Source organism: Leptopilina heterotoma, unplaced genomic scaffold (genome assembly GCF_015476425.1).
Source record: "Leptopilina heterotoma isolate Lh14 unplaced genomic scaffold, ASM1547642v1 Lhet_15, whole genome shotgun sequence".
Classification (NCBI taxonomy): Eukaryota; Metazoa; Arthropoda; class Insecta; order Hymenoptera; family Figitidae; genus Leptopilina; species Leptopilina heterotoma.
Window position 1 is genome coordinate 2,375,219 of NW_025110867.1, and position 25,611 is coordinate 2,400,829.

The 25,611-nt window shown below is 30.0% G+C and overlaps 1 protein-coding gene across 6 annotated transcripts in view; it reads right to left on the minus strand.

Annotated features, from left to right (window-relative positions):
* LOC122498471 (teneurin-a) overlaps positions 1-25,611 on the minus strand; it is a 917,080-nt gene that overhangs the window by 78,301 nt on the left and 813,168 nt on the right. Inside the window, exon 1 of one of the 6 annotated variants that reach the window (XM_043606210.1) lies at positions 6,694-7,677. The exons of the other annotated variants lie outside the window; for them this stretch is intronic. Coding sequence (XP_043462145.1) covers positions 6,694-6,776 — 83 coding nt within the window. The 5' untranslated portion in view covers positions 6,777-7,677. Of the gene's footprint in view, positions 1-6,693; positions 7,678-25,611 lie in introns of those variants that run through there. 6 annotated transcript variants of the gene reach the window in all.

The following is a 25,611-nucleotide window of genomic DNA, read 5'->3' on the forward strand; positions in this document are numbered from 1 at the left end:
AGGGACGACAGAAGCAGAAAGGATGAGAGGATACTATTTGGGGAAATCTAGAGAAAGAGAGAGTAAGAGAGAGAGAAAGACTTTTAGCAAGTTGAGCGCAATGCCGAAGAAAATGTCCCCTGAGGTCAGTCTAGCGTGACTATCTTCCACTAGACGCGGAGACTACTTGTTCGATACATAGTTCGCGGAGGGTAGGAAAGGCCGCTTAAGAATTCCGGCTGCACTCAAGATGTCAAAATAACACGCTTTAGAGTGAACGAAAAAGAGAGAGAGAGAGAGAGTTAAAGATGAGCCGAGATCCATTCGACGGTTTATAAATCACCGAAAGGTCTCTATGGCGAGAGCGAGAGAGACTGACGAATCAACTGGTTAAACTTATTTTTTCCCCCTGTCTCGACATTCGAAAACAAATTTATCATTCCAATCTCTGTATATTCTTTTTTCCTCCACCAAATTTCTGACACTTTCTTACATTCGCCATACTTTATTTTTATTGAATTTAAAATAATACCATTAAAAAATTCAGAATAAGTTCCAAAAATTTTAAACTTCCCCAACACAATACAATCCACTAATTCAACGTCTCTTTCTGAAAATTTCTATATCATTGAAACATCAGTCTGTTAGTGATATCGAGACAATAAACAAAAAAAAAAGCTTTTTTTTCAGAAAAACTCGTATCTTTTATCAAAGTTTCAATAACAGTTTTCAGCATGTCACTTCCGTTTTCTTTATTTATTTTTCTTCTGTTCTATTTTTTTAAAGGGCTCTATTGTATATTTTAATCTAGTTATTTTAGAAGCTATTTATTTCAGTCACGTCAAGAGGATAAGGAAAATTATGAATCTTATCTCGCACACAGGCACACGGAAAGAAAAATAAACTCTTCAGGGCAGGATTAGACGAGGCGTCTATATATATATAGAGAGATATACCTTTATTAATTATATATCAAATAAAAAGCGTCATCATTCGTCAAAAAAATAATGAGGCAACACTTTGTCTTGTATTCCAACTCTTCGAGAATCAACCTTATCTGCATTCATTATCTACCCTATAATATTCAATTTCCTTAAATCAACCCCTATAACAAATCTACCCCACAAAAGATTTAAATAACGATTAATATTACCATTATTCTTCGTTTTTTTCATATAATGTATATGTGAAGAAAAATTAACGTCACACGACAAAAAGGTATTATGTCACGAGTTATTTGTTAGACATTTTTTGATCATTTGCTGGTTATTAGTTTTAGCAGTTTGATTAATAAATATCAAAGTTTTGGGTCGTTTTTCTTATGAAATAAACAACATTTATTTATTATTTCATTTGTTTATTTATTCATTTATTGTCAACATTTTGAACTGTGGGCAAAATATGACGAACCATGGGAAGAAAAAAACTTCTTTTTTTCTTCCCATGGTTTGTCCACAGTTCAAAATTTTGACAATAAACATTAAAATAAATAAAAAAAAACAGTATAGAGATGTTAGATATCAATTGAATTTATTTGATTTATTCAAACAAAACATTCTGTTTCAAATAAATTTTTCTCCGAATGTCACTATTTTTTTTTATAAATATAAATCATTGTTATATTTCAAACAGCCAAGGAAATATGTTTAGATTACCACTGCTTTTATAAAAATTTGATTAGTAAATTATTCTCCACGTATATGTATGATGTTAAAGAATAAAAATTCGCGGAAAAGAGAATAATATGGCATTAAAATAAGCTCTCATGTACTGATATTGTAATTCATGAATACTGTTGAATGCAAAAGAGGAAAATATCTTTCTATGCCATCTGCCAGGTGATTTCAAGTTGAAAACCACGGGTTCTCTTGAATAAATCGTTCGGCAAACGGGGCAAGAAATGAGAGTGGGGGTTTGGGGAAATTCTCTTTCTCGATAGATAAGTTTACCAGAGAGGTTGATCAAGCGGAGCTTCAAGTGTTCAACGCTTGCGATTTAATAGAATGGAAGGAAGTAAAAAAAAAAAAAAAAGAAAAACTCCCCCCTCCCCATTCCTTCTATTCGAAAGGAAGAGACGAATCGAGATGAGTGTAGACGAGACGGGAAAACAGAGGAGAAAAAAAGAAGAAAAAGGAGAAAAAAGAAAGAGAGAAAGAGAGAGGAAGAAAGAAAACGAAGTATTTGTAGAGTTGTAGCCAGTAGGTGGTTGTTGGTGGGACAGGTTGATGCATGACTATGGGATCTTGGATGCCTTATATACCACCACGAAATGTCGGCGCCATACAGCCAAACTCTTTTCCATTTTTACACACTCTGTTGTAAAGGATCTTTCTCTCTCTCTCTCTCTCACTCACTCTCTGCATGGAATATGTTCTTTAATCGTTTCTGCCTTGTTTCACAGTCTGTGATATTTCATTTCGTATTCACTCTTCATTCTCCTCAGCTAACCCATCAAAAGCATTTATAATGTATATATATGTGTATATTTATAAAAGAATTTCGTTTCGCTTTTTTTCTGAAACTTATTATGCTAATTAAATTATATTTCCTTTGTTCAATTCTTCTCTTGTTATTTTATACGCTTCGCTGTTTTTTCATTGCTCTAGAGTTGACAAATTATGACTGTCATGCTTGATTTATTCACGGTGGTTTACGATTGTTACCGATCTAAATGGCTTTTATAACCAGGGGTGACGTGTACAGTGTACCAATTTTTTTTTTTTTTTAATATAAATACTCTATAAATATACTTCTAAAGAAATGGACTTTCAGAGGAATTCTATTCTGAAAAATTGAAATTAGAAGCTTTTGAATGGGAATTTGAAATGTAACTTTAGAATTTGAAATAGAAGTAGTAGTCTAGTTCGAAAAATGGAGGAACTATTCAGTTCTTATAAAAACAAGAAAGAGATGGAATTTTTAAATATTAGATTTCTATAGGCGTCGCAAATAGAAAAGCATTTTTTTTTCGAAAAATAACCTCTTGATTAACGGTCCGTCAAAATGTGAGGTTTTTGAGATAATTACAATTTTTAATTTTTGCTACTTTAAACAATTGTTACTGAAAATCGAAATTTTATGACTTAGAAAAAACAGTCGCTGATTACGAATTTGATGTCAGATTTAAAAAATTAAAAATGGCCGATCCAATATTGCGGACGAAAATTTTAAAAATCTGACGATTTTTCTTGAAAGTTATGACTCGTGAGTTTTTGGGGTTGCTGATTTCGAATTTAAAGTCAGATTTTAAAAATAAAAAATGGATCCAATATGGCGGACAAAACAAATTAAAAATCAAACGGATTTGCTACAAATCTGTTTAAATTTAAATTTCGTGTAAAATAAGGCTTATTATTAAAATAATAATAACCCTTAAGGGCAATTTCGTTAAATAATCAAATTGTTTTTAAAAAAAATCTCATGGATCCCCCATTTAAAATTTTTAAAATCTAATTTCATATTCGTAATCAGCGACTCCAAAAAAAACCCCTTTATAACATATTTCGAAGCAAATTAAGAGGAACGATCGATGAACGAAAAGTTAGATATTAAAAATTTAGAATTTAAATTAAAAATATGGAATCAGTAATAATTCAGTACCTATATTTTATTTGAAATCTCTCTCATTTTTCATTAAAATGGTGAATTTCAAAACTAAATGTATAAAAATTTGCCATATTACACTTTCTTAATGAAATTGAAATTGAAAATACATTTTCAATTTAAATGAAAACAATAAATAAAATTTTGTTCAATGTAAATATATTATCTCGAAAAAGAAATCCAAAGCCTAACTATTACATAACATACATAATTTCGATAATAAACAAAGGAGAATATAATCCGAATATAAATTAAAAATTGCGTATGATTTTTTATTTTTTGATAGGGATTAAATTTAGAAAAAAAGACAATAAATCTGTCTGATAAAAAAAACTAATTTGATCCTATTTGAATTATTTACTTCAAAAGAAACATATATTGAAAGAAATTTTTAAGAAATTTGGATTAGAGAAATGTTTCGCAAGCGAGTATAACAAAATACTCATCATCACATATTTGTGGATTTGAATAAAAAGTTATTAAAGGAATTAGAGAAAATCTTATGCGGATTTGTATATATCAATAATTATGAAATGAGATTTAAATTAGAAAATGTTTAAAGCGATTAGTGAAATATAGAAGGAAATAAATTTAATATAAATAAATTTAAATATGAAATAGAATAAAAAAGATAATATATACGTATAAGGAATATTAGAAAATCGAATTTAAATATCTATAATGAAAACAAATCTCTAGGATTTTAATCCATGTTTTTGATTACATAATAATAATTATAGATAGAAAATTAAAAATTATAACAAGCTTAGAAAGTTTTCACACTTGTTGAAGTTATATAATTATAAATAATAATTTTGACTTTTTGTGGTCTTATTGGTCAAAAAAAAATCCTTTGGTTATATTATTATATATTTCAATCTATTTGATAGTATTAAAAATTTCAAATTTTTGAAATTTTTAGGATTCCGAAAGTTCAGAGTTTGAAAATCCTAGCTTTTGAAACTTCTTAATACGGAATGTACAAACAATTATGAGTTATTAATTTTAGAATTTAAAGCACAAAGAAAATTTTTTGAGAATTTACAGAAAATAATTATAAGTTATTAATTTTTAAATTTCAAACCCAAAAATAAATTCAAAATTTTAAAGTGGAACGTATTTGGCTTATTAATTTCCGGACTTTGAAAGTTCATAATATAATCCTTTGCAAATTCTAACTTTTGGGAATTTCGATACTGTACACAGCGAATAATTCGAAGTTATTAATTTTTAGATTTAAAACGCGAAGAAGAACTCAAAATTCAAATTTTAAAAAAAGAACGCATTTGGCTTACAAATTTTCAGATTTCGAAAGTTTGTAGTTTTTTTTTGAAGTTGCTCATACGTTTAGAGAACTTAAGGGATAAATAATTCCTAATTTTTAATATAATTTGTGATTTTTTGCTTTTATAAACTTCACTGATAAAAAAATGAAATCTTGGAAATCCCTTATGATGATTCTTATATAAGATTTCTTATACCACTTTTCTAGACTTATGCTAAATGTTGAATAAGTTTAGAATACAAGAAGTGATAAATTCCAGTTTTCCAAAATTTAGTGTACTGGAGATGTTGAATACTTTAAGAATTTGGGATTTAAGGGTTAAAAATCCTAAAATTTGTAAGTTTCTTCTACATGGGGAATAATTATTTTTTAATATCACGATTTGGAAACCAAAGGTATTAAAATTTTTTAAATTTTCATATATATAGACGTAGTTTCACTGTAAAAAGAAGGCGCCTTATTTTAAGATACTTTGGTTATCACTTAAGTTGTTTTCAAAAAGTTATCAAAAGAATCTTAAAATGCAATTCGTTTCTAAGAAACGTAAGAAGTTATCGTAAAGGTTATCAAAAATTTTAAAAATGCATTGATTTTCAAGATAGCGGATCGAAAAATAAGATGTTTTCTTAATATCTTAAGAAGTGATAATGTATTTTAAGATGTTTCCTTTTTGCAGTGAAGATGTTTGTTTTTGGAGTAAATGGCTTTTAATTTTAGGATTTGGTTAGCTGACTGTTGAAAATTCACAACTTTTTCTAAGTCTTACTTTCTTATTAAACAACTTTATAGAATTTGAGTTAAAAATCTCAAGATTTGAAAATTTCTCACATTTCTTGCTCTTTAGTATTTTAGGTTTAGTTTTTGTTTTAAAAATCCAAATTTCTGGTTATCAATGATAATGATGAACTTTCTTTTTTTGGTAAAGCACACATTGAGGATCCAATTTTGAAATGATTCATATAGCAGATGATGAATAACTTGTTTATCTAATTTTTGTTTTGGTCTAGTTTTGAATTTTTGAAGTTTTCACTAACTGTCTTCATACAATTACAAACGCAATTTCCGGCAAATAATTCCAAGTTCAGACTTTCAATTCTTCGCTACGATTTAATTTTCTAACGGGCCAAAAGTTGGTTTAAATTTCGAAACACAAAATTTGTTTTTCTATTGTTTTTGCATACAAATAGTCTTCATCAAATAGTTGAAATCATCAAGGATGAAATCGAATTTAAAAAAACAGGACACAAACATTTGAATTTGTGTAGTTTGGGACTGATCGGATCACTAAAAAATAAGTCTTCCTCTAAGCCTATTACTAAAACAACTTACTTGTGTCCAAATATTTATAACTGATTTTAAAATCTTAAGTTGTCTTCTTTTCAACTGAAGCCCAAAAATGGGTTGAATTTAAGAAACAAACGAGCTATAAGTAGTTAAAGTACTTCTAGTAAGTCTTAAAGACTTTGTTGTTATTGTGATGTTGTAAATTACTAATATAGGAATCAAAAAGCCTAATCTTTCATATTCGATTTTTCCGTCTGCGTGCTTTAATTCAAAATTATGATTCTCTAACATCCGGAGTGATGTGTCATAAATTTTCATTTTCTCCCCTTTTGTAATCAAACTTTGGAACACGTGCAATTCGTTGCGGACACCATTTTCTTTTCTGCCTCTCGTTTTAAAACATATGCAGCCTCACTATCGGAAATGCGACAGAAAAAAAAATGATTTTCGAAAAATAACTCCCATGCCGGAAATTGGTGTATCCTTCAAGGGAACACGATCTCACTGCGGGGGTGAAAAGTAAATTTTTTTTTTGTATTTACCGAACGTGTCTTCGAGGCAGAGGCGGTGGCACTGGACTGTGAAAATTCTCCATTGTCGAATAAGTGTCACGTTCACGTTCCATCGTCTTGTCCTGATGATGATGATGATGATCGTAACCCTCGAGATGATCGAGACGTAATAATTCCGCGTCTCTAGGTGAGTGCAATTCACAATGGGCAACGTGAAGCAAGGGCCTTAATGCCGAGCCGCCCTCGCAACGTTGTTGCCGCGAAGGCGGCCCGTTTATTTGACTCTCTACACCATCCGCGGTGCGATGTTCGTCGCCCCAAATTTCAAATTCACCAGCCGCTGAATAATCACCGAAACCGCTGTTACCCTTCACCGTTGCACTCTTTTTAATCCCACGGTCGTCACCCACGACTGCGGGACGTACTCCTCGAGTCACGACTGCCCGCCGCTTCTTAAACGTCCCCCTTGACTCCGAATTCGATCTCTTGAAAGCACGTGCATACAACCAATCAATTATTGACTGATAATTATTCTAGACACGAAAATTCTCTCCTCTTGATTTCTCAAATCAAAAAAACAAAAATTCACAACAAATAACTATTTTTCACTTGTGCACTTTTTCACTTATATCACTTATCAATTCCGATTGTCGTGGTCAATAATTCCCGTCTTACTAAAGTATTTTGCCCCGATAAAAAAAAAACCGAACGAATTTTGTCAAACTAATTGGGTCACGGGTCCGCTGATGTACCTGGGAATAAAAGCAGCAAGTGTCGGTTTTCACTGTAGTTTGGAAACAAATTCTTTACTTTACTCGAAAAATACTGATTTTTTTATTTTTCTTTGTTAAAATCAAAATTTGAATGTCATTCACGATAGTCGATTATATCCTTAGGGGTTGAATACGTTTTGAGAAAGATAGTGGGTAGTCGGAGTTTCGAATGGGAATTTGGACGTGCGTTCACGGTCGAAACACATCAAAGACTACTGGAGGAGAGCACCGCACCGCCCGGCACAAAGTGACACTGAACTCCCACCAATTTCATGGTGTGAGGCGCGCATGCGTTCACCCTACTTGAACGGGGTCATTGCAACCCCTCGGAAAAGTGCGCCTCCTCGCGGACAACGACTCCACTAGCCAACTCCTCGAAAAATCCCCTTATGATTCTCTCTCTTCATCTTTAATATCATCTCTTACACTCCCTGTGCTTGCCTTCGTTCTCTTTCTTCATCGACGACGACGACGACCACCCACCTTGTTTCGATGTTCATATATACGTATGGTCACGTGGCCCTTCCCTCTCATCCTTCGGGAAAAAGTAAAAGCTCTCTCGCTGGGGTGCGTGTTTACCCACTTTAACCAGTTACTATAAATATATTTCATTCAGTGTCTTCATTTGTGTGTACAGTTCTCTCGACAAATAGATAATGGTGGCCATTAAATTTTGCATTTTCGTCTCAAAGATTCGCGCCTGTGATGGGACGAATTCGAATTGTATAATATGGTGAACTTCTTGATTCAACTTGAGACAATAATAATAATAATAGTTGGAACAGCTTTTTCGGTAAGTATAAAATTTCATTTTATTAAGAATAGATTTCTATAATGAAAATTGTATTTTTTATTGTGTTACAGAAAGTTATGTTGTAGCCTTAGTCATGTACAGTTGGCACTACTTTTTTGAAAAATCAAAAATTTTACAAGAGTTCTGGGCACTTTGGCAATAGTTCTAGAGTTCTCTAACGATTATTTAAATGGTTCTGCGATGATTAACAATAAAAAAAGCGACAATGAAAAATCATAGTGCTAACTTTGCACAGTACTATGATTTTTGCAAAAAAGAGTTCTGACCTAATATTCTGAAAGAGAATAAAGAGTTTAGAGTTCTCTACCAAAAAAAACAAGAGTTCTGCAAAATTTCAAAAGTTATTAACAAATTAAAAAAAGTTATGAAAATAATATTTTGCAAGTTCTGAATAGAGTTCTGGCATCGTTGCGAAAAGTTCTATAAGTATGTCTAATGACATTTTGTTCTAAATCCAAAATCAAAAAAGTTACGGGACTTTGAAGTTTTCTAAAATTTTCAAAATTTTAAAATTCAGAGTTCTGAGAGTTTTGTAAAGAGTTCTGGCATCGTCATAAAGAGTTCTATAAGTATTCCTAATGACATTTTGTTTTAAATCCAAAATCAAAAAAGTTACGGGGCTTTAAAAATTTTCAAAAAATTTTAAAATTCAGAGTTCTGAAAGTTCTTATTAGAGTTCTGGCATCATTGCGATGAGTTCTAGAAGCAATTCTAATGACATTTTTCTCTAAGCTCAAAATCCAAAAAATTACAGAACTTTAACCCCTTAACTGTTTGAGGAAAGTGCAACATGATTGTCCCAAAATCATTAAACATTAAATTCTCAGAATTCTGAATTTTTAATTTTTTAAATTTCTTGAAATCTTCAAAGTTCTCTAACCTTTTGTATTTTGCGTTCAGAGTAATATATCATTAGAAATACTTATAGAACTTTTTATAACGATGCTACAACTCTTTTCAGAACTCTCAGAACTCTAAATTTTAAAAATTTGAAATTTTTTTGTAATTTTCAATGTCCTGTAGCAATTGGATATTTTGTATAGAGAAAAATGTCATTAGAAATACGTATAAAACTCTGTATGACGATGCCAGAACTCTAATCAGAACTCTCAGAACTCTGAATTTTAAAATTTTGAAAATTTATGAAAATTTCAAAGCCCCGTAACTTTTTTGATTTTGGATTTAAAACAAAATGACATTAGGAATACTTATAGAACTCTTTATGATGATGCCAGAACTCTTTTCAGAACTCTCAGAACTCGGAATTTGAAAATTCTTGAAAATTTCAAAGTCCTTTTTTTATTGTTAATCATCAGAACTATTTAAATAATCGTTAGAGAACTCTAGAACTATTGCCAAAGTGCCCAAAACTCTTGTAAAATTTTTGATTTTTCAAAAAAGTAGTGCCAACTTTACATGACTTGTAGCCTTCACTCCAATAAATAATATCTTCAACCTAAAAACATTCTCCTACTTTAGTTTTCCAAACTGAATTTTCCTATAGTTTTTATTTCCTAAATGTTAGTCAGTTCTGAAGTAGCCATCACTCCAATTGTGGAACTATCTTATTCATACTAGATGATGAATAATTTAAAAGTGGGCACAAGGAATAAGAAAATAAAGTTTCGTTAAAAATTTTTGTTTATCAAATCGAAATTATGCATATTTTTTTTCTTTATTTTTACACAAAATTAGAATATTTTTTAAATATACTCTCTAAATTTGAATTAGTAAAAATGTTTACTAATTTAAATTAGTAACTGACTTTTTGCTTTTAAATTAGAAAATTTTACTAATAAATTAGTAGAAATTACTATTAATTCGTAAAATTTACTAATTCAAAAGCAGAAAGTCAGTCACTAAGGAGGAGGGTCTATAAGGCCTATTTTCGGCCCACTTCAAATTTTTATTTAAAAGCTTGAAATAAATTTTCCGCCAAAGAAAAATGATAATCATGATGATTGAAGGTTAAATGAGGGTATTTGGAGAATATTAACCCCTAAATAATAAGGGTTTTCGAATAAAAAATGGGTATAAATAAGGGTAAAAAAATTTTCAATTATGAATTAATTGGCTTGAAACTCGTTACTCAGGGGTTTTTGGGGTCGCTGATTACGAATCTGGTATTAGTTTTCCAAAATTCAAAATGGCGGATCCAATATGGCGGATGACTTTTTTAAAATATGAATTAATTCGCTTGAAAATGACTTTTTGCTTTTAAATTAGAAAATTTTACTAATAAATTAGTAGAAATTACTATTAATTCGTAAAATTTACTAATTCAAAAGCAGAAAGTCAGTCACTAAGGAGGAGGGTCTATTTCTCGGGGGTTTTTAGGGTCGCTGATTACGAATATGATGTTAATTTTGAAAAACTAACATCAGATTCGTAATCCAGGACCCAAAAACCCCCGAGTGACGATTTTCATGACAATTAATTTATTTTTTAAAAAAGTCGTACACCATTTTGAATTTTGAAAAACTAACATCATATTCGTAATCAGCGACCCTAAAAACCCCCGAGTAATGATTTTCAAGCGAATTAATTCATGTTTTAAAAAAGTCGTCCGCCATATTGGATCCGCCATTTTGAATTTTGAAAAACTAACACCAGATTCGTAATCAGCGACCCCAAAAACCCCTGAGTAACAAGTTTCGAGCCAATTAATTCATAATTGAACATTTTTTTACCCTTATTTTTTACCCATTTTTTATTCGAAAACCCTTATTACACTAGAACCTCCAACGATTGCATCTCTATCTATTGCAGTTGTTTACGAAAGTTTGGTGGTCATCCGTTAGGGGGGTGAGAGGGGAGGACACCGCCATATTAATGCGAAGGCAGTATTGTACTAAGCTTAGTGTTCTTTTGCGCCCCGTTTTTTAAAGTTGTATTTTCATATTTCAACATGAGACTGAAAAAGGTCAAAAACGTAAAAGAAGGCACTTAGACATTGAAACTAAACATAATATTTTAAAAAAAATAAAAAATGGCGAGGATAAAAATGACATTTTACGCCAATACAAAATATGTGAGAGTGTACGGCCCTGAGTGTTGACACTTTTATGGAAAGATGGCACCAAGGTGAAAACCTCCATCTATTGCACACAAGAAGGTCACGCTGCAATCGTTGGAGGTTCTAGTGTATTTAAGGGTTAATATTCTCCGAACACCCTCATTTAACCTTCAATCATCATAATTATTATTTTTCTTTGGCGGAAAATTTATTTCAAGCTTTTAAATAAAAATTTGAAGTGGGCCGAAAATAGGCCTTATAGACCCTCCTCCTTTCAATTAGTAAATATTTTTATAATTCAAATTTAGAAAGTAACGATTAAGAAATAGAAAATATACCCATTTTGCATATTTTCTGTTTATCAATCACAATTTTGTTCATAAAATTATAAGTTTGTTTTAGAAAATGAAGAAAAATATTTGCATAATTCCTATTTTGAATCACAATTTTTTTATAAAATTCTTTAATTTTCTTTTAAAAAAAAGGAAAAGAATTTATTATTAAAACGTTCCTTTGTAAAAATTTTATTAGTTCAAAATTGTTTGTTCACTCCTTTCAATTATGATTAAATTATCTTAAATTACACAGTGCAACACATAAAATGTGCACTAAGTTTTGACTTCAGTTTCTGAAAGTACTTATCGAAACTAGCAAAAACCTATTTCAGTTTTGCTAGATTAGCTCGGATTTAAATTTTATCGACATTTGAATTTTTTTTTTTGAATTTTCACAATTTTCAGTTTTCTGATACGGGCTGATGGGAACACTGGCTATAAAAAGTTTATTAAAAAAATTCGCAATAGTCAAAATTTGAAAAGCAATAATCCCTCTTTAATTAGAGAGAAAGAAAAAAAAATTTGGTCGAAAATTGTTCCAGTTACGAATTTTTTTGGCTTTTTTACATTTTTTGGTTTTATGAAACGGGCGGGTGAGAAAGCTGGCTATTAAAAGTTTATAAAAAAAATTTGCAATGGTCACCATTTGAAGAGCAGTAATTTCTCCCTAGTTTCTGCCATTGAAAAAAAAATTTGGTCAAAAATTGTTCGAGTTATGAATTTTTTTCGTACTTTTTCAAATTTTTTTTGTTTTTGATTTGGGCGGGTGAGAACGCTGGTTATTAAATTTTTCTTTTTTAAAAACGCATTGGTCACATTTTGCAGATCAATAATTCCTCTTTAATTTCTGTCAAAGAAAAAAAATTTGGTCAAAAATTGTTCTAATTATGGTTTTTTTTTTACTTTTTCACATTTTGCGGTTTTTTGATACGGGCGGGTGGGAACGCTGGCTATTAGAAATGAATTTAAAAAATTCACAACGGTCAAATTTCAAAATGCAATAATCCTTCTTTAATTTCTGATAAAAGAAAAAAAATTGGTAGAAAATTATTCGTGTTATTTATTTATTTCTGTACATTTGTATACCCGCGGTCCTGTGCAACCGTGGGTTTTGATTTTTTTTTGACTTTTTTCGAAACCAAATATTTCGAATCAAATATTTTATCTTGGGCAGAAATTAAATAGGGATTATTGCTCTTTAAATTGTGCCCATTACGAATTCTTTTTATAAATTTTTAATAGCCTGCCTTCCCACCCGCTTGATCAAAAAATTGAAAAATGTGAAAAAGTCAAAAAAAAATTAATAAGTGGAACAATTTTTGACCAAATTTTGTTTTCTTTGTCAGAAATTAAAGCGAGGAATTATTGCTCTGTAAAATGTGACCATTGCGTTTTTAAAAAAGAAAAATTTAATAACCAGCGTTCTCACCCGCCCAGATCAAAAACAAAAAAAATTTGAAAAAGTACGAAAAAATTCATAACTCGAACAATTTTCGACCAAATTTTTTTTTCAATGTCAGAAATTAGGTTGGAATTACTGCTTTTCAAATGGTGACCATTGCGAATTTTTTTTATAAACTTCTAATAGCCAGCGTTTCCACCCGCTTTATCAAAAAACCGAAAAATGTGAAAAAGTCAAAAGAAAATTCATAACTCGAACAATTTTCGACCAAATTTTTTTTCTTTCTCTGTAATTAAAGAGGGATTATTGCTTTTCAAATTGTGACCATTGCGAATTTTTTTAATAAACTTTTAATAGCCAGTGTTCCCATCCGCCCGTATCAGAAAACTGAAAAATGTGAAAATTCAAAAAAAAATTCAAATGTCGATAAAATTCAAATCCGAGCTAATCTAGCAAAACTGAAATAGGTTTTTGCTAGTTTTGATAAGTACTTTGAGAAACTGAAGTCAAAACTTAGTGCACATTCGATGACCTCAAAAATATTGCACTGTGTTATTTTTTAATAAAGAAGGACCTTAAGAAGGAATTTCATCTATAAAAACTAAAATTTCTCAACAGCACAATTGATTATAGTTATTAATACCTAGTAATAAAATTAAGTTCCAATCCAATTTTATTTCTATAAAGAAAATTTGAATATTATCAATATTTTTAAATTCTATCATTTTTAATATTGTCAGTTTTATATAAAAGAGTAAAAGAACTTGTCAGCGTGCGAATTGTTGCTATTATTATAATAATCATTCTTATATTAATTTGTAAACATAATTTTTTAAGTAGGTATACTTTAAAGAATTAATTAACCTTTCTTGTGTTGATACAAATAAAAAGTTTAAATATTTTTCTATATAATAAATTTTTACATTATGGTAATGTCTTAAGCTGCTTATAAGTTTTCAAACATTTAATAATATTATTAATGTTTCCTATATTAATTTTGCCATATTTCATTAAGTATGTAAAGAGGGAAGTTAAGTATATATTTGCATGAAAAAACCTTAAATAAAATTTTAATTTTACTTTTAGCAAAAGTAGATATGTTTACTTATAAAAAATGCATTATATTATTTTATAGGTTTGTGGAAGTAGGTCATCAGATCTCGTATCCTGAAATATATATTCCATATTTATTAATATAATTTATTTATATACATATATATATATTCATGAAAAAGAATAATAATATTGATAATGATAATAATTATGTATTTACTTTTAAGGGCATAAATAATATATAATTTACAAAAGTATAAACCATAGTAAAAACTGTAGTTTTTAGTATACAGTTAAACTGAACAACCATCATATTCAGAAAATAGGAACAACTGGACGAAAGTGACAAAATTAGGCTGATTGTAGCTTCTCGTTAGGAGTAAATACACTGTAAAAAGAAAGGTACTAATTAAGGAATAATTTTGTCACTAAATCGTAATTTAGTTCTATTTTAATACCGAAATCAGCTTTAATTTAAAACCTTTTTTTTACAGTGTATCTATAATAAGTCACTATCAAATAAATTTTATAAGCTTTTCAAGGGATTAAGAATTCTAGGCTCAAATCATTGTTGAAAGTAGGCTGACATTTTTTTCTCTGGGGAATTTACAAATAGCGACACGCGCACGCACGCACGCACGCACGTCCGTGAAATATGAAAATTAAACAAATTGAATAATTTGAAAATTGGATTTCATATATTGAATAATGCCGATTTGAGAATAGTTGTATATATGTATAAAAGTGTAAATAGGTAGAAACGAGGGTGTTAAATAGACGTGTCAATTTGCGTTGCATGTATACATATATAGAGGGTCGAGGCACATACAATTCCATTGTGAAAGGAAATAACCAGAGCAGTTCGCTTTAATAGGGTGCCCTCTGTGAACTCAAATGCCACAAACGTGAACATTTGGGCACATAACGCGACAAGAAGAATGTCGAACTCTGTTTGATCATATATATAGTAATATCGAACACATTCAAGTTGACTATTCTTCTTTTTTTTCTCTTTGACATTCACGAATTTTCAATTCCTAAACATATAAAAATACATTTTCAAAAAAAGAAAAAAAAACAAATCTCTAACTTCCGTTTCGAGCATAAAGATAATATACATTTTTTGCACGTTTTTTTATATTATGCCTTTTATATAAATTTTATCAGAATTTCTTCGAATATTTAATTTCAGTTGAAACCCTATATCGGAATTTAAATTTTCTTTGAAATTTCATCTCAATTCCATCTATAATTGCAACTAAATTGCGATTTTATTTTGCGACGAAATTCTTTATTTTGAAGCGATATAGATATAGGGGAGAGTCTCCAGTTGTGAGACGGGTTTCATTTTTGACCCGTAAATTGTAAACGAGCAAACGAAATTGTAAATAAAATACACCGTTCGAAAGGTAACAGAAATACGCAACTTTTATTAAAAGAAAGTATAGTGTTTCGATGAACTCAAAAAATTTTACGATACATTTTCCGAGCACATCGCTTTTTTCAAAAAAAAAAATGTCTCCAGTTGTGAGACACTCATTAAAAATTGCTAAAATTTAATAAGTTTGACATAAAACGTTATGTTTAGTAGAAATAATGAAATATATTATTATATATATTATTATATACTAAATAATAATATTTATTCGCCAAAATATGACTATCAAATAAACACAATTTAATAGCTTCAACAAGAGGATTAAAATTGATTTCTTCTGAATCAATTGACTTTTTTCCACTTGACATGCCCAAAAATACTAGAAAAAAGAATCAAAACAACATTTAAATAGTATGCCTGCAAAGTAGTATTTTTTATGCTGCCCAGATGGGTGTTGACACCGTCTCACAACTGGTGATATGCTGTGTCTCACACCCAGAAATTGGCGCTATTTTGAAAAAGGAAAATTAAATTATTTTCAACCGTAGATTGGAACAATGGAATGTTGCATCACAAAATATAAGGAAAACACTAAAAGAAAATGCATTACATTTACCTTTTTCAATTAATTAAATTGCAAAAAAAGTACTTTGCATTTATTGAAAAAACGCTTTTTAGTCGATTATCACACACAGTGTTGGTATTTAACAAAAACAGTTTATATATCCGCCTCGGTGTACACGAAATAGTTGGCTCATATAAAAAGAAATGTTTTTATATAATAACCAATCGGCTTTTTAATATTGCATGTTAAAAAAAATTGACTGTCTCACAACTGGAGGTGTCTCACATAACTGGAGACTCTCCCCTATGGTCAATCAGAGAATTTCCTACGAAATTTCAAATTATATTAGGTACTTGAAATTTAACTGGAATTTTTACCCTAGGGAAATAATAGGAACTTTATTGACCTGGCGTTACATTATAAAAAAAATTTTGTTTTTATAGAATTGTTCCTTTATGAAAATTGATTGCAAAAATAGAATTAGACAATTTTCGTAAAAAAAATTAAAAAGGAATAAGAAAAATACAAATAGATTGTATCAACATGATTGATTTGTTTAAAAATAGTCGGACTGAAATTTTAGTGAATAGTCGAAAGAATTAGATTATTATAAAAGAGATGCAGATGCGGTAACAAAAGCGATTCAAATAATAGATATCGGTAATATATGTAACACGGGAGGTTGAATTTTTTTGTAAGAACTACCATCAGTAACATACACGGAGAGACCGAGATTACTAATTTTTGTATAAAATCACACTAGAATTTACTATATTCACATTGCAACCACCGGAAATAAGGGGACTTTTTGTATTTTTTACTATTTTCTACACTAAGTCACTAATCCCGACAAATGTTCACCAAATTAGCAAAGTTTCTTACTATTTCGTCCAATAGTTCCAAACAACTGTAGTAAAACTCAGAAACATTGTGTACGTAAAATTACTATAGTCGTTGTAAATGCAGAAAGAAAGAGTGAAAAGAAAAAATACGGATTTTTGTCGCCGGTTTCCCGTCAATTCTTGACTAGTGGAGGTAAACTGGAAGGATTTTTACATACACAGACACACACACTCACACACTTATATATTTGTTGTTGGATAAATATTTGAAGACACACATGTTTATTTCACTTATATGTATAGACGCGGTTAATTAATACACTAATACACAACTGCACGCACGACAACGAATTTCACTGAAAGTATACATCTTTGTTTCCTTATATATTGAATGATGAAAATTTACAGCACTTACGAGAAAGCAGTTTACTTTTAACAACTTATTATAAGACATACTTCTTGGGACAGGAATAAATGCAAAATTTATTAATTTATAATGGTCAATTTCTGAGATACCGAACGACCTACGTTTCACTTTATATTTAATTATTGTAGATAATATCCAAATTTATTTTACATACGCGAAACATAGTCACTGTCAATGATCGGAAGGCATCGGCTCATTTACGGAGATTGACGAGGTTAGCAACCAATAGAAATACAGGCGCCATATGACTGCACTCGCTAGCCACACTTGCTCACCAAAAATTACTACAGTGGATAGAAGATTTTAGTGGAAAATGTTTTCATTTGTCAGATTTTGTCTAATTAAATTAGAGAAAACTATAATCAATTTTCGCTACATTTACAACTCTTACACAAAATATTAAAACTTGCTATTTCAATGTAGCAAATTTATCTATTTCTTTTGTAAATTTATCTAATTCTGTAGTACATTATGCTAAAAGTCCCCTTATTTCCGGTCATTGCAACCGTTTTTAGTAATTTTTACGAATGTGGGTCTCTCCGTGTAATTTTGAATTTTGCTCTATACATAAAGTAAATTGAAATTTAGATTATAAACTATATACATATACGTATACATATAGCTGTGAAATTTAGATTATATCAACTAAAGTGATATTTGATTACAAAATTAATTGGAATTCAATTACGCTTTTAATTAAAATTTTATTATTAGAAAAATTTATTTGGAATTTAAAAATTTTTGAAAATTAAAAAATTTTAATCTATAATTTTTCTTTGCTGATCACGTTATATTCCACAAAATAAAAAGGGTTGCAAAATTTATTTATACAAAAATCAACTGAATTTTCTTGATCCTTATCCTCTTTAGAGATGATTTTGGTCACTAATGTTGAGTTTTGAGTCAGTTTTAAAAAATTTAAATCGATTCATCCAATGTGGTGAAACTGATTCTTAAAAATCAATGAAATTCAATATATAAAACTTTTTAATTTAGTGTTTTTAATGTCAGTTTTTTTAACCCTTTCGTGCCCCCAAGGGAATAGCCAGGGAGTGGATTTTGATGAAACTTGTTACTCCGGGGTTTTTGGAGACGTTGATTGCTGGTTACGAATCTAAAGTCAGATTTTTAGAATACAAAATGGCGAATCCAATATGGCGATCGTATTTTTGAAATTTACTTGAAATTGCTTGAAACTTGGGACGCATGATTATTCCCCAAATGTCATTTTTGCGAATTGTCATTTTTGCGAATGGCCATTTTTACGAATTGTCAATTTTCTGAAAAGTCATTTTTGCGAAAAATACAATAGTGAATTTATAGGCCTACAAGTTTTCTATTGTATTTTTCGCAAAAATGACAATTCGCAAAAATGACTTTTCGGAAATTTGACAATTCGTAAAAATGTCGATTCGCAAAAATGACTTATCGGAAAATTGACAATTCGTAAAAATGTCGATTCGCAAAAATGACAATTCGCAAAAATGACAATTCGCAAAAATAACAATTCGTAAAAATAACTTTTCGCAAAAATGACTATTCGCAAAAATGACAATTCGTAAAAATGGCGATTCGCAAAAGTGACAATTCGCAAAAATGACATTTCTCAAAAATGAAAATTCGCAAAAATGTCAATTCGCAAAAATGATTTTTCGCAAAAATGTTAATTCGTAAATATGGTGATTCGCAAAAGTGACAATTCGCAAAAATGACATTTCTCAAAAATGACAATTCGCAAAAATGACTTTTTGAAAAAATTACAATTCGTAAAAATGGCGATTCGCAAAAATGACAATTCGCAAAAATAGCTTTTCGCAAAAATGACAATTCGCAAAAGTGACATTTCGCAAAATTGGCTTCTCGCAAAAATGACTATTCGCAAAAGTGGCATTTCGCAAAATTGGCTTTTCGCAAAAATGAGTATTCGCAAAAGTGCAGTTCGGTAAAATGACATTTCGGAAAAATGACATTTGGGGAATAATCATGCGCCCCTTGAAACTTTTCCCTCGGGGGTTTTGAGGTCTTTGATTATAAATTTGAGGTACAAAAGGGTTTTTGAAATCGCTGATTACGAATCTGAAGTCAGATTTTCAAAATTCAAAATGGCGGATCCAATATGGAAGATGAATTTCCAAAAATTGATCGGATTTACTTGAAGCTTGTTACATGGGGGTTTTTGGGATCGCTGATGACGAATATCAAGTCAGTTTTTCAAAATTCAAAATGGCGGATTCAATATGGCGGATGGATTTTTTTAAAATTGATCGGATTAGCTTGAAACTTTCTACTCGGGGGTTTTCGGGGTCACTGATTACGAATCCGATGTCTGTTTTTGATAATTCAAAATGGCGGATACAATATGGCAGACAAATTTCTAAAAATTGATCGGATTCACTTGAAACTTATTAAATAAGGGTTTTTGGGATAGCTGATAACGAATATTAAGTCAGTTTTTCAAAATGGCGGATTCAATATGGCGGACGAATTTTTTTAAATTGATAGGATTCGCTTGAAACTTTTTACTCGGCGGTTTTCGGGGTTGCTGATAACGAATATGAAAACAGTTTTTCAAAATTGAAAATGGTGGATTCAGTATGAATGAAGATATTTTTAAAAATAGGATTTCGAAGGGAATATTTCGTGCTATTGAGAAAAACAAATTAATTCAAATTAATGCGCACAGAGAGAAAGAAAGAGAAAAATGGTGAGAATGTGTATATATACAAAATATATGCGTTTTTGTTTTCTTTTTCAAAAGTTAATGGATAAAATAAAAATATTGATGTAAGCCCGTTAAGAGTCAAAGGGTATATATTATAAGCACCACAGATGCATCAGAATGCAGTTTCTAAATGCACCTGTCGCCCCATTTGAGAATATGCGCATGCAGCATTTCCGGCCTTTTCGCGTGACAAATTCGAATCGTCATTCACCATCCTTCCCGGTCGTTCGCCTTTCTCCTGCGCTTATTGCTATATATATATATACACAATCCAATTCACATCGCATATTAGTGTTAGTACTTACACGTGTCCCACTCTTTCTCTTGCACTGATTCAACATTTTTTACCTACCCCACTGTAATTTTTCTTCTCCCAATGTTAAAACTTCGTGCGTATATTTAGACGACCCTCCCCCACGCCCTCTTACTCAAACTTTCCCCTCACTCAATCTAAGTTTTATTTCCACCTTTTTCTTTCTCATTAGTCCATATACTCATCTCTTTTAAGCTCTCTCCTCTCTCTTTTTCTCTCTTACGCGTAGGCTTTCTCCCCCCTCCCACACTCTTCCAAATTGTATGTCTGATATTGCGTTCTGCGCACGCGTACCACTTGTAAATGTTGGGAGCAAAGCTTTTATAGGAACGTCGAGAGAGAGAGAGAGTGAGAGAGAGAAAGTAGCATCAGGATTCAAGTGAAGAGGATGAGCTTTCGTGAATTCTCGGTCGGCATCAGGGATTTCGTGTCTGTTTTAATACGCCGCGTTGAATTCGATGACATGGTCCAACGTCTCTCGCCGACGAGCATCTCCGCGCGTTGGTTTTGATATATACATACATACATACATATACACACAATCCTCACTCGTGAACATTGATCGATCGGGTTGAAATTGTCGTCGAGTATACCACGTGACGCAAGCGCGGATACTACTATATATGCAGTTGAAAGAGAATATCGAAGAACAATTGTAACACGGAAGTCAAAAAATATTTTCAATCATTCAAAACTTTTTTTTTTTCGTCTATTATATACTTACTTTTTTTTACCCTCGAGACCTTTAAAAAATCATTTCTAATATCAGCAAGTTTTTCTTTTTATAAAAATTCCAATGCAGTTTGAATAGAAATGAAGAGTCGCAAATAACATAATCTTGAATTTTCAATTACACTAACAAAGGGCCGTTCATAAATTACCCCAAGTAAACATACTCATAGGTATCAGTGACCGATATGGCTAAAGCTTGTGGCACATGCTTAGAATTTGGAAAAATAAAAGAAACGCATTTTTTGTTACTGGAAAAAAGACGATTTAAGGGTTGAAACTACTTTTTTTTTGCTGTGATTCTGATGATTTTTCAAAAATATGACTGCCATATTGCATCCGCCATTTTGAATTTTGTAAATCTGACCTCAAATTCACAATCGCAGTGACCTCAAAAACCCCCGAGTAACAAGTTTCAAGCGATTTCGAGTAAATTTAAAAAATTCGACTTCCATATTGGATCCGCCATTTTGGATTTTGTAAATCTGACCTCAAATTCATAATCAGCGACCTCAAAAACCCCCGAGGGAGAAGTTTCAAGCAATTGGAAGTAAATTTCAAAAATACGACCGCCATATTGAATCCGCCATTTTGAATTTCGCAAATCGAACCTCAAATTCGTAATCAGCGATCTCAAAAACCCTTTTATAGGAAATGTTTAAAAATTATATTAAACTGAAAGAGGTTTAACCTTTTTTCATAATTTTATGGGGTTTTTTTATCAACAAAAGAGGTATAGTTTCAACCCTTAAATCGTCTTCTTTGCTGATAGTAAAATATACGTTTCTTTTATTTTTCCGAGTTCTAAGTATGTGCCAAATTTCCGGCCAAATCGGTTATTGGTTTAATAAGGCCGAATTCAATTTTTTTAAAGGAATAATTTCTGAATTGACTTATTATTATTTATGAAAATAAATAAATGTTTGAGGCTTAGAATTTTATTACATTTTTTTTTAAATAATTCAATTCTTTTGGAAAATTTAATTAAAACAGTACCTAGGTATTGAAAATAATTGTAATTTTGCCAAGAATTTTATTAAAATTTTTGAAAATAATTGAATTTTGGAGAAGAATTTTATTATTTATAAAGATAATTGAAATTTTTACGAGAATTTTTCTAAATTTTTCAACATAATTGAATGTCTACGAAGAATTTTAATACTTTTAAAAAGAAATTATTGCAAGTTATAGAAAAAACTGCGAAGGTTTTGTATTAAAATTCGTGGAAATTTCATATTTTTGAGTCGAATAAAGGAAGATACAAAAATTCAGAATTTTCTTATGAATTAAAAACTGTAATTTTTCCAGTATTTTTAATAAATAATCCTTGACTTTTCCTTGGCATATGTGGCAATCCTCAGCGTGCTATTGATTCAAATTCTATTTTAAATAATTGAATTCCTGTATGAAATTTTTATTTTTTTGGGAAAATAATTGAATGTTCGTGTAGAATATTATCAAAATTTTTGTTTAATAATAAAATTCTTTTGGGAAATTTTATTGAAATAGTAGTATATTGAAAATCATTAAATTAAGAAAATTTTTTGAAAATAATTGAATTTTTGACATGAATTTTATTAAAACTTTTGAAAATAATTGAATTTCATTACTTTTAAAATTGAATTCTTATTGTGATGCATACTATTATTTTTGAAAATAATTGAATTTTTGACATGAATTTTATTAAAATTTTTGAAAATAATTGAATTTTATTACATTTGAAATTGAATTTTGTCGAAGAATTTTTGTTTTTCATTTATAAAAATAATAGAAATGTTGAGATTTTTTTTTTTGGTTTTTTGAAAATAATTGAATTTCTGCGAAAAATTTTATTAATTCTGTTAACGATCACTCCAAGTAAAAATGACTCGGAGTGGTCGTTAACCTCAAAGTTTTATTTATAAAAATTTATAATAAAAGACCACCGAGTGATAAAGTCAGAAAATTATATTAAAATAAGATAATATTTTAAACACGCAGGATCCAAAGACTTTTTAACAGTATTACTTATGAGTTTACTTGAATATGATTACTTTTAGTAATGAAAGTTGAAAAAAAAGAATTTAAATGCATTATTAATAATACTTGTGTACTGTTTAAACTTATTATTTTTTATTTCTTTAAACTATTACTAACTTTAAAGCAACACTAAAAGATTATATAATTGTACACAAAAATCTCGTAGAATAAAATATTTTTCGATTCTTTATTTAAATTTTAAATTCAAATATTCATAAACATAATTTTAGGATTTTACTTAAATAAGTTTAATTCCATAGTAGAAGTTGAAAAAAGTATGTTAAATTTAAAATTAGTTATAGTTGTATAGGAACACCCTGACAAAAAAGAGAGTGGATGACTATAGTACAAAAATGTTTTCGAGTTTTAAATTAAATCGTAGTACTTAATATTAAATATTATTTGACAATTTTACTTAAATCTGATTACTTTTGATAGTAGAAGTTGAAAAAATAATTTAAATACACAATTAACAGTACTTGTGTAGGAACACCCTGATAAAAATGGTTGGGGTACCTATAACGTTGTCACAGACATCGTTTACTTTGTCTATGTGGGGAACTTTTCAATAAATCGCCGGGGGTATTTTTAAGTTTTCAAATTAAATCCGAAAAGTTATTTTTACGTATTTGAGTAAAAATTAAGAGAAAAATAATAATTTTCCAAAAACGGCAAAATTTGTTGAATACAAAAAAATCTACATGTATCTAGAACCCCAAAATATTCAAACTAGCCGAAAGACTAGAAGATTCTTTACAGAGATCGTTAATTAAACCGAACTGGATTAAGATCCACGGACGCGCGGTTGTACTCTCTCTCTCTCTCTCTCTCTCTCTCGCTTAATTCATCCTCTTGGGGGGCGACGATGCGGCAGGTGGTATTTGCACGTCGTGTGCATGTTTACTTTCCACCCTTGTACTCGCCCTTGCACGTGCTTCGAATATTTCTCTCCTTTCGACGTTAACATTATATATATACATATAGAATATACATATATAGAATGGAAGAGTCCATACGACGAGGCTAGTCTCAAATCTAATTTATTTTCTAGAAGATTTCGACATTCTCAATGAGAGTTTCTTCTATACAAAGCTGCTTTCATTGTCCTTTGCACGTCGCCATTGACGCTGTATTCGCGTCTTTCTTTTTTACTAGAGCAAAAATAAATATAGAGAACGGTGCCAAATGCAATTAGTATAATCGCCGGGCATACATTTTGTAAACTCTTTTTCTTTATATAAAAGTTTTATAAATAATGTTTAACCTTACTTGACCAAATTTGACTATATATAACTGTATCAAAAGTTGACGGTCCCTTTAGTCTACCATTAGGCTTACATATATAGCAAAACCTTAACTCTAAGATAACTGAATAAAGTAATCAAATTTGGTCCTATTTGACCTATTTTGACAAAATATAACATTAGTTTAACTTTACGGTTTTGAATTCACTATGGCTCTAACTAAACTTTTTAACCCAATAGCACCTCTATTCAACCTAATGTGACTTTAATCTAAACTGACCAAGTGCGACCATACCTAAAAATTTACAATTACGGTAATTATCTTCACCTCGACTTTTAAAATTTTACCTATAAATGTTCAGGATTGACAGTAGAGGTCAGGGAAAGTAGAATTGGTTAGGGATTTTTATTATAAAAGTATACTGGAAAAATTAAATATTTTGAACTCCTAAGAAAATTTAGAACTTTTCTTTTTTTTTGTTTGCCTCATAAACTATAAAATTATGCAAAATTCTTCGCCGAAATTTAATTATATTCAGAAATTTTTATAAAATTCAATGTAAAATTCAATTATTTTCACAAATAACAATATTTATCGAAAAAATTTAATTATTTTAAAAATTAATAAAATTATTCGCAAAAATTCAATTATTTTCAAAAATTAAAAAAAAATTGTCAACATTTCAATTACATTTATAAATCAATAACAAAATTCTTCGACAAAATTCAATTATTTTCAAAAATAATAGTAGGGGAGAGTCTCCAGTTGTGAGACGGGTTTCATTTTTGACCCGTAAATTGTAAACGGGTAAACGAAATTGTAATTAAAATACACCGTTCGAAAGGTAACAGAAATACGCAACTTTTATTATAAAAGAAAGTGTAGTGTTTCGATGAACTCAAAAAATTTTACGATACATTTTCCGAGCACATCGCTTTTTTCAACAAAAAAAAATGTCTCCAGTTGTGAGACACTCATTAAAAATTGCTAAAATTTAATAAGTTTGACATAAAACGTTATGATTAGTAGAAATAATTAAATATATTAATAATATATATTATTATATATTAAATAATAATATTTATTCGCCAAAATGTGACTATCAAATAAACACAATTAAATAGCTTCAACAAGAGCATTAAAATTGATTTCTTCTGAATCAATTGACTTTTTTCCACTTGACATGCCCAAAAATACTAGAAAAAAAAATCAAAACAACATTTAAATAGTATGCCTGCAAAGTCGTATTTTTTTTGCTGCCCAGATGGGTGTTGACACCGTCTCACAACTGGTGATATGCTGTGTCTCACACCCA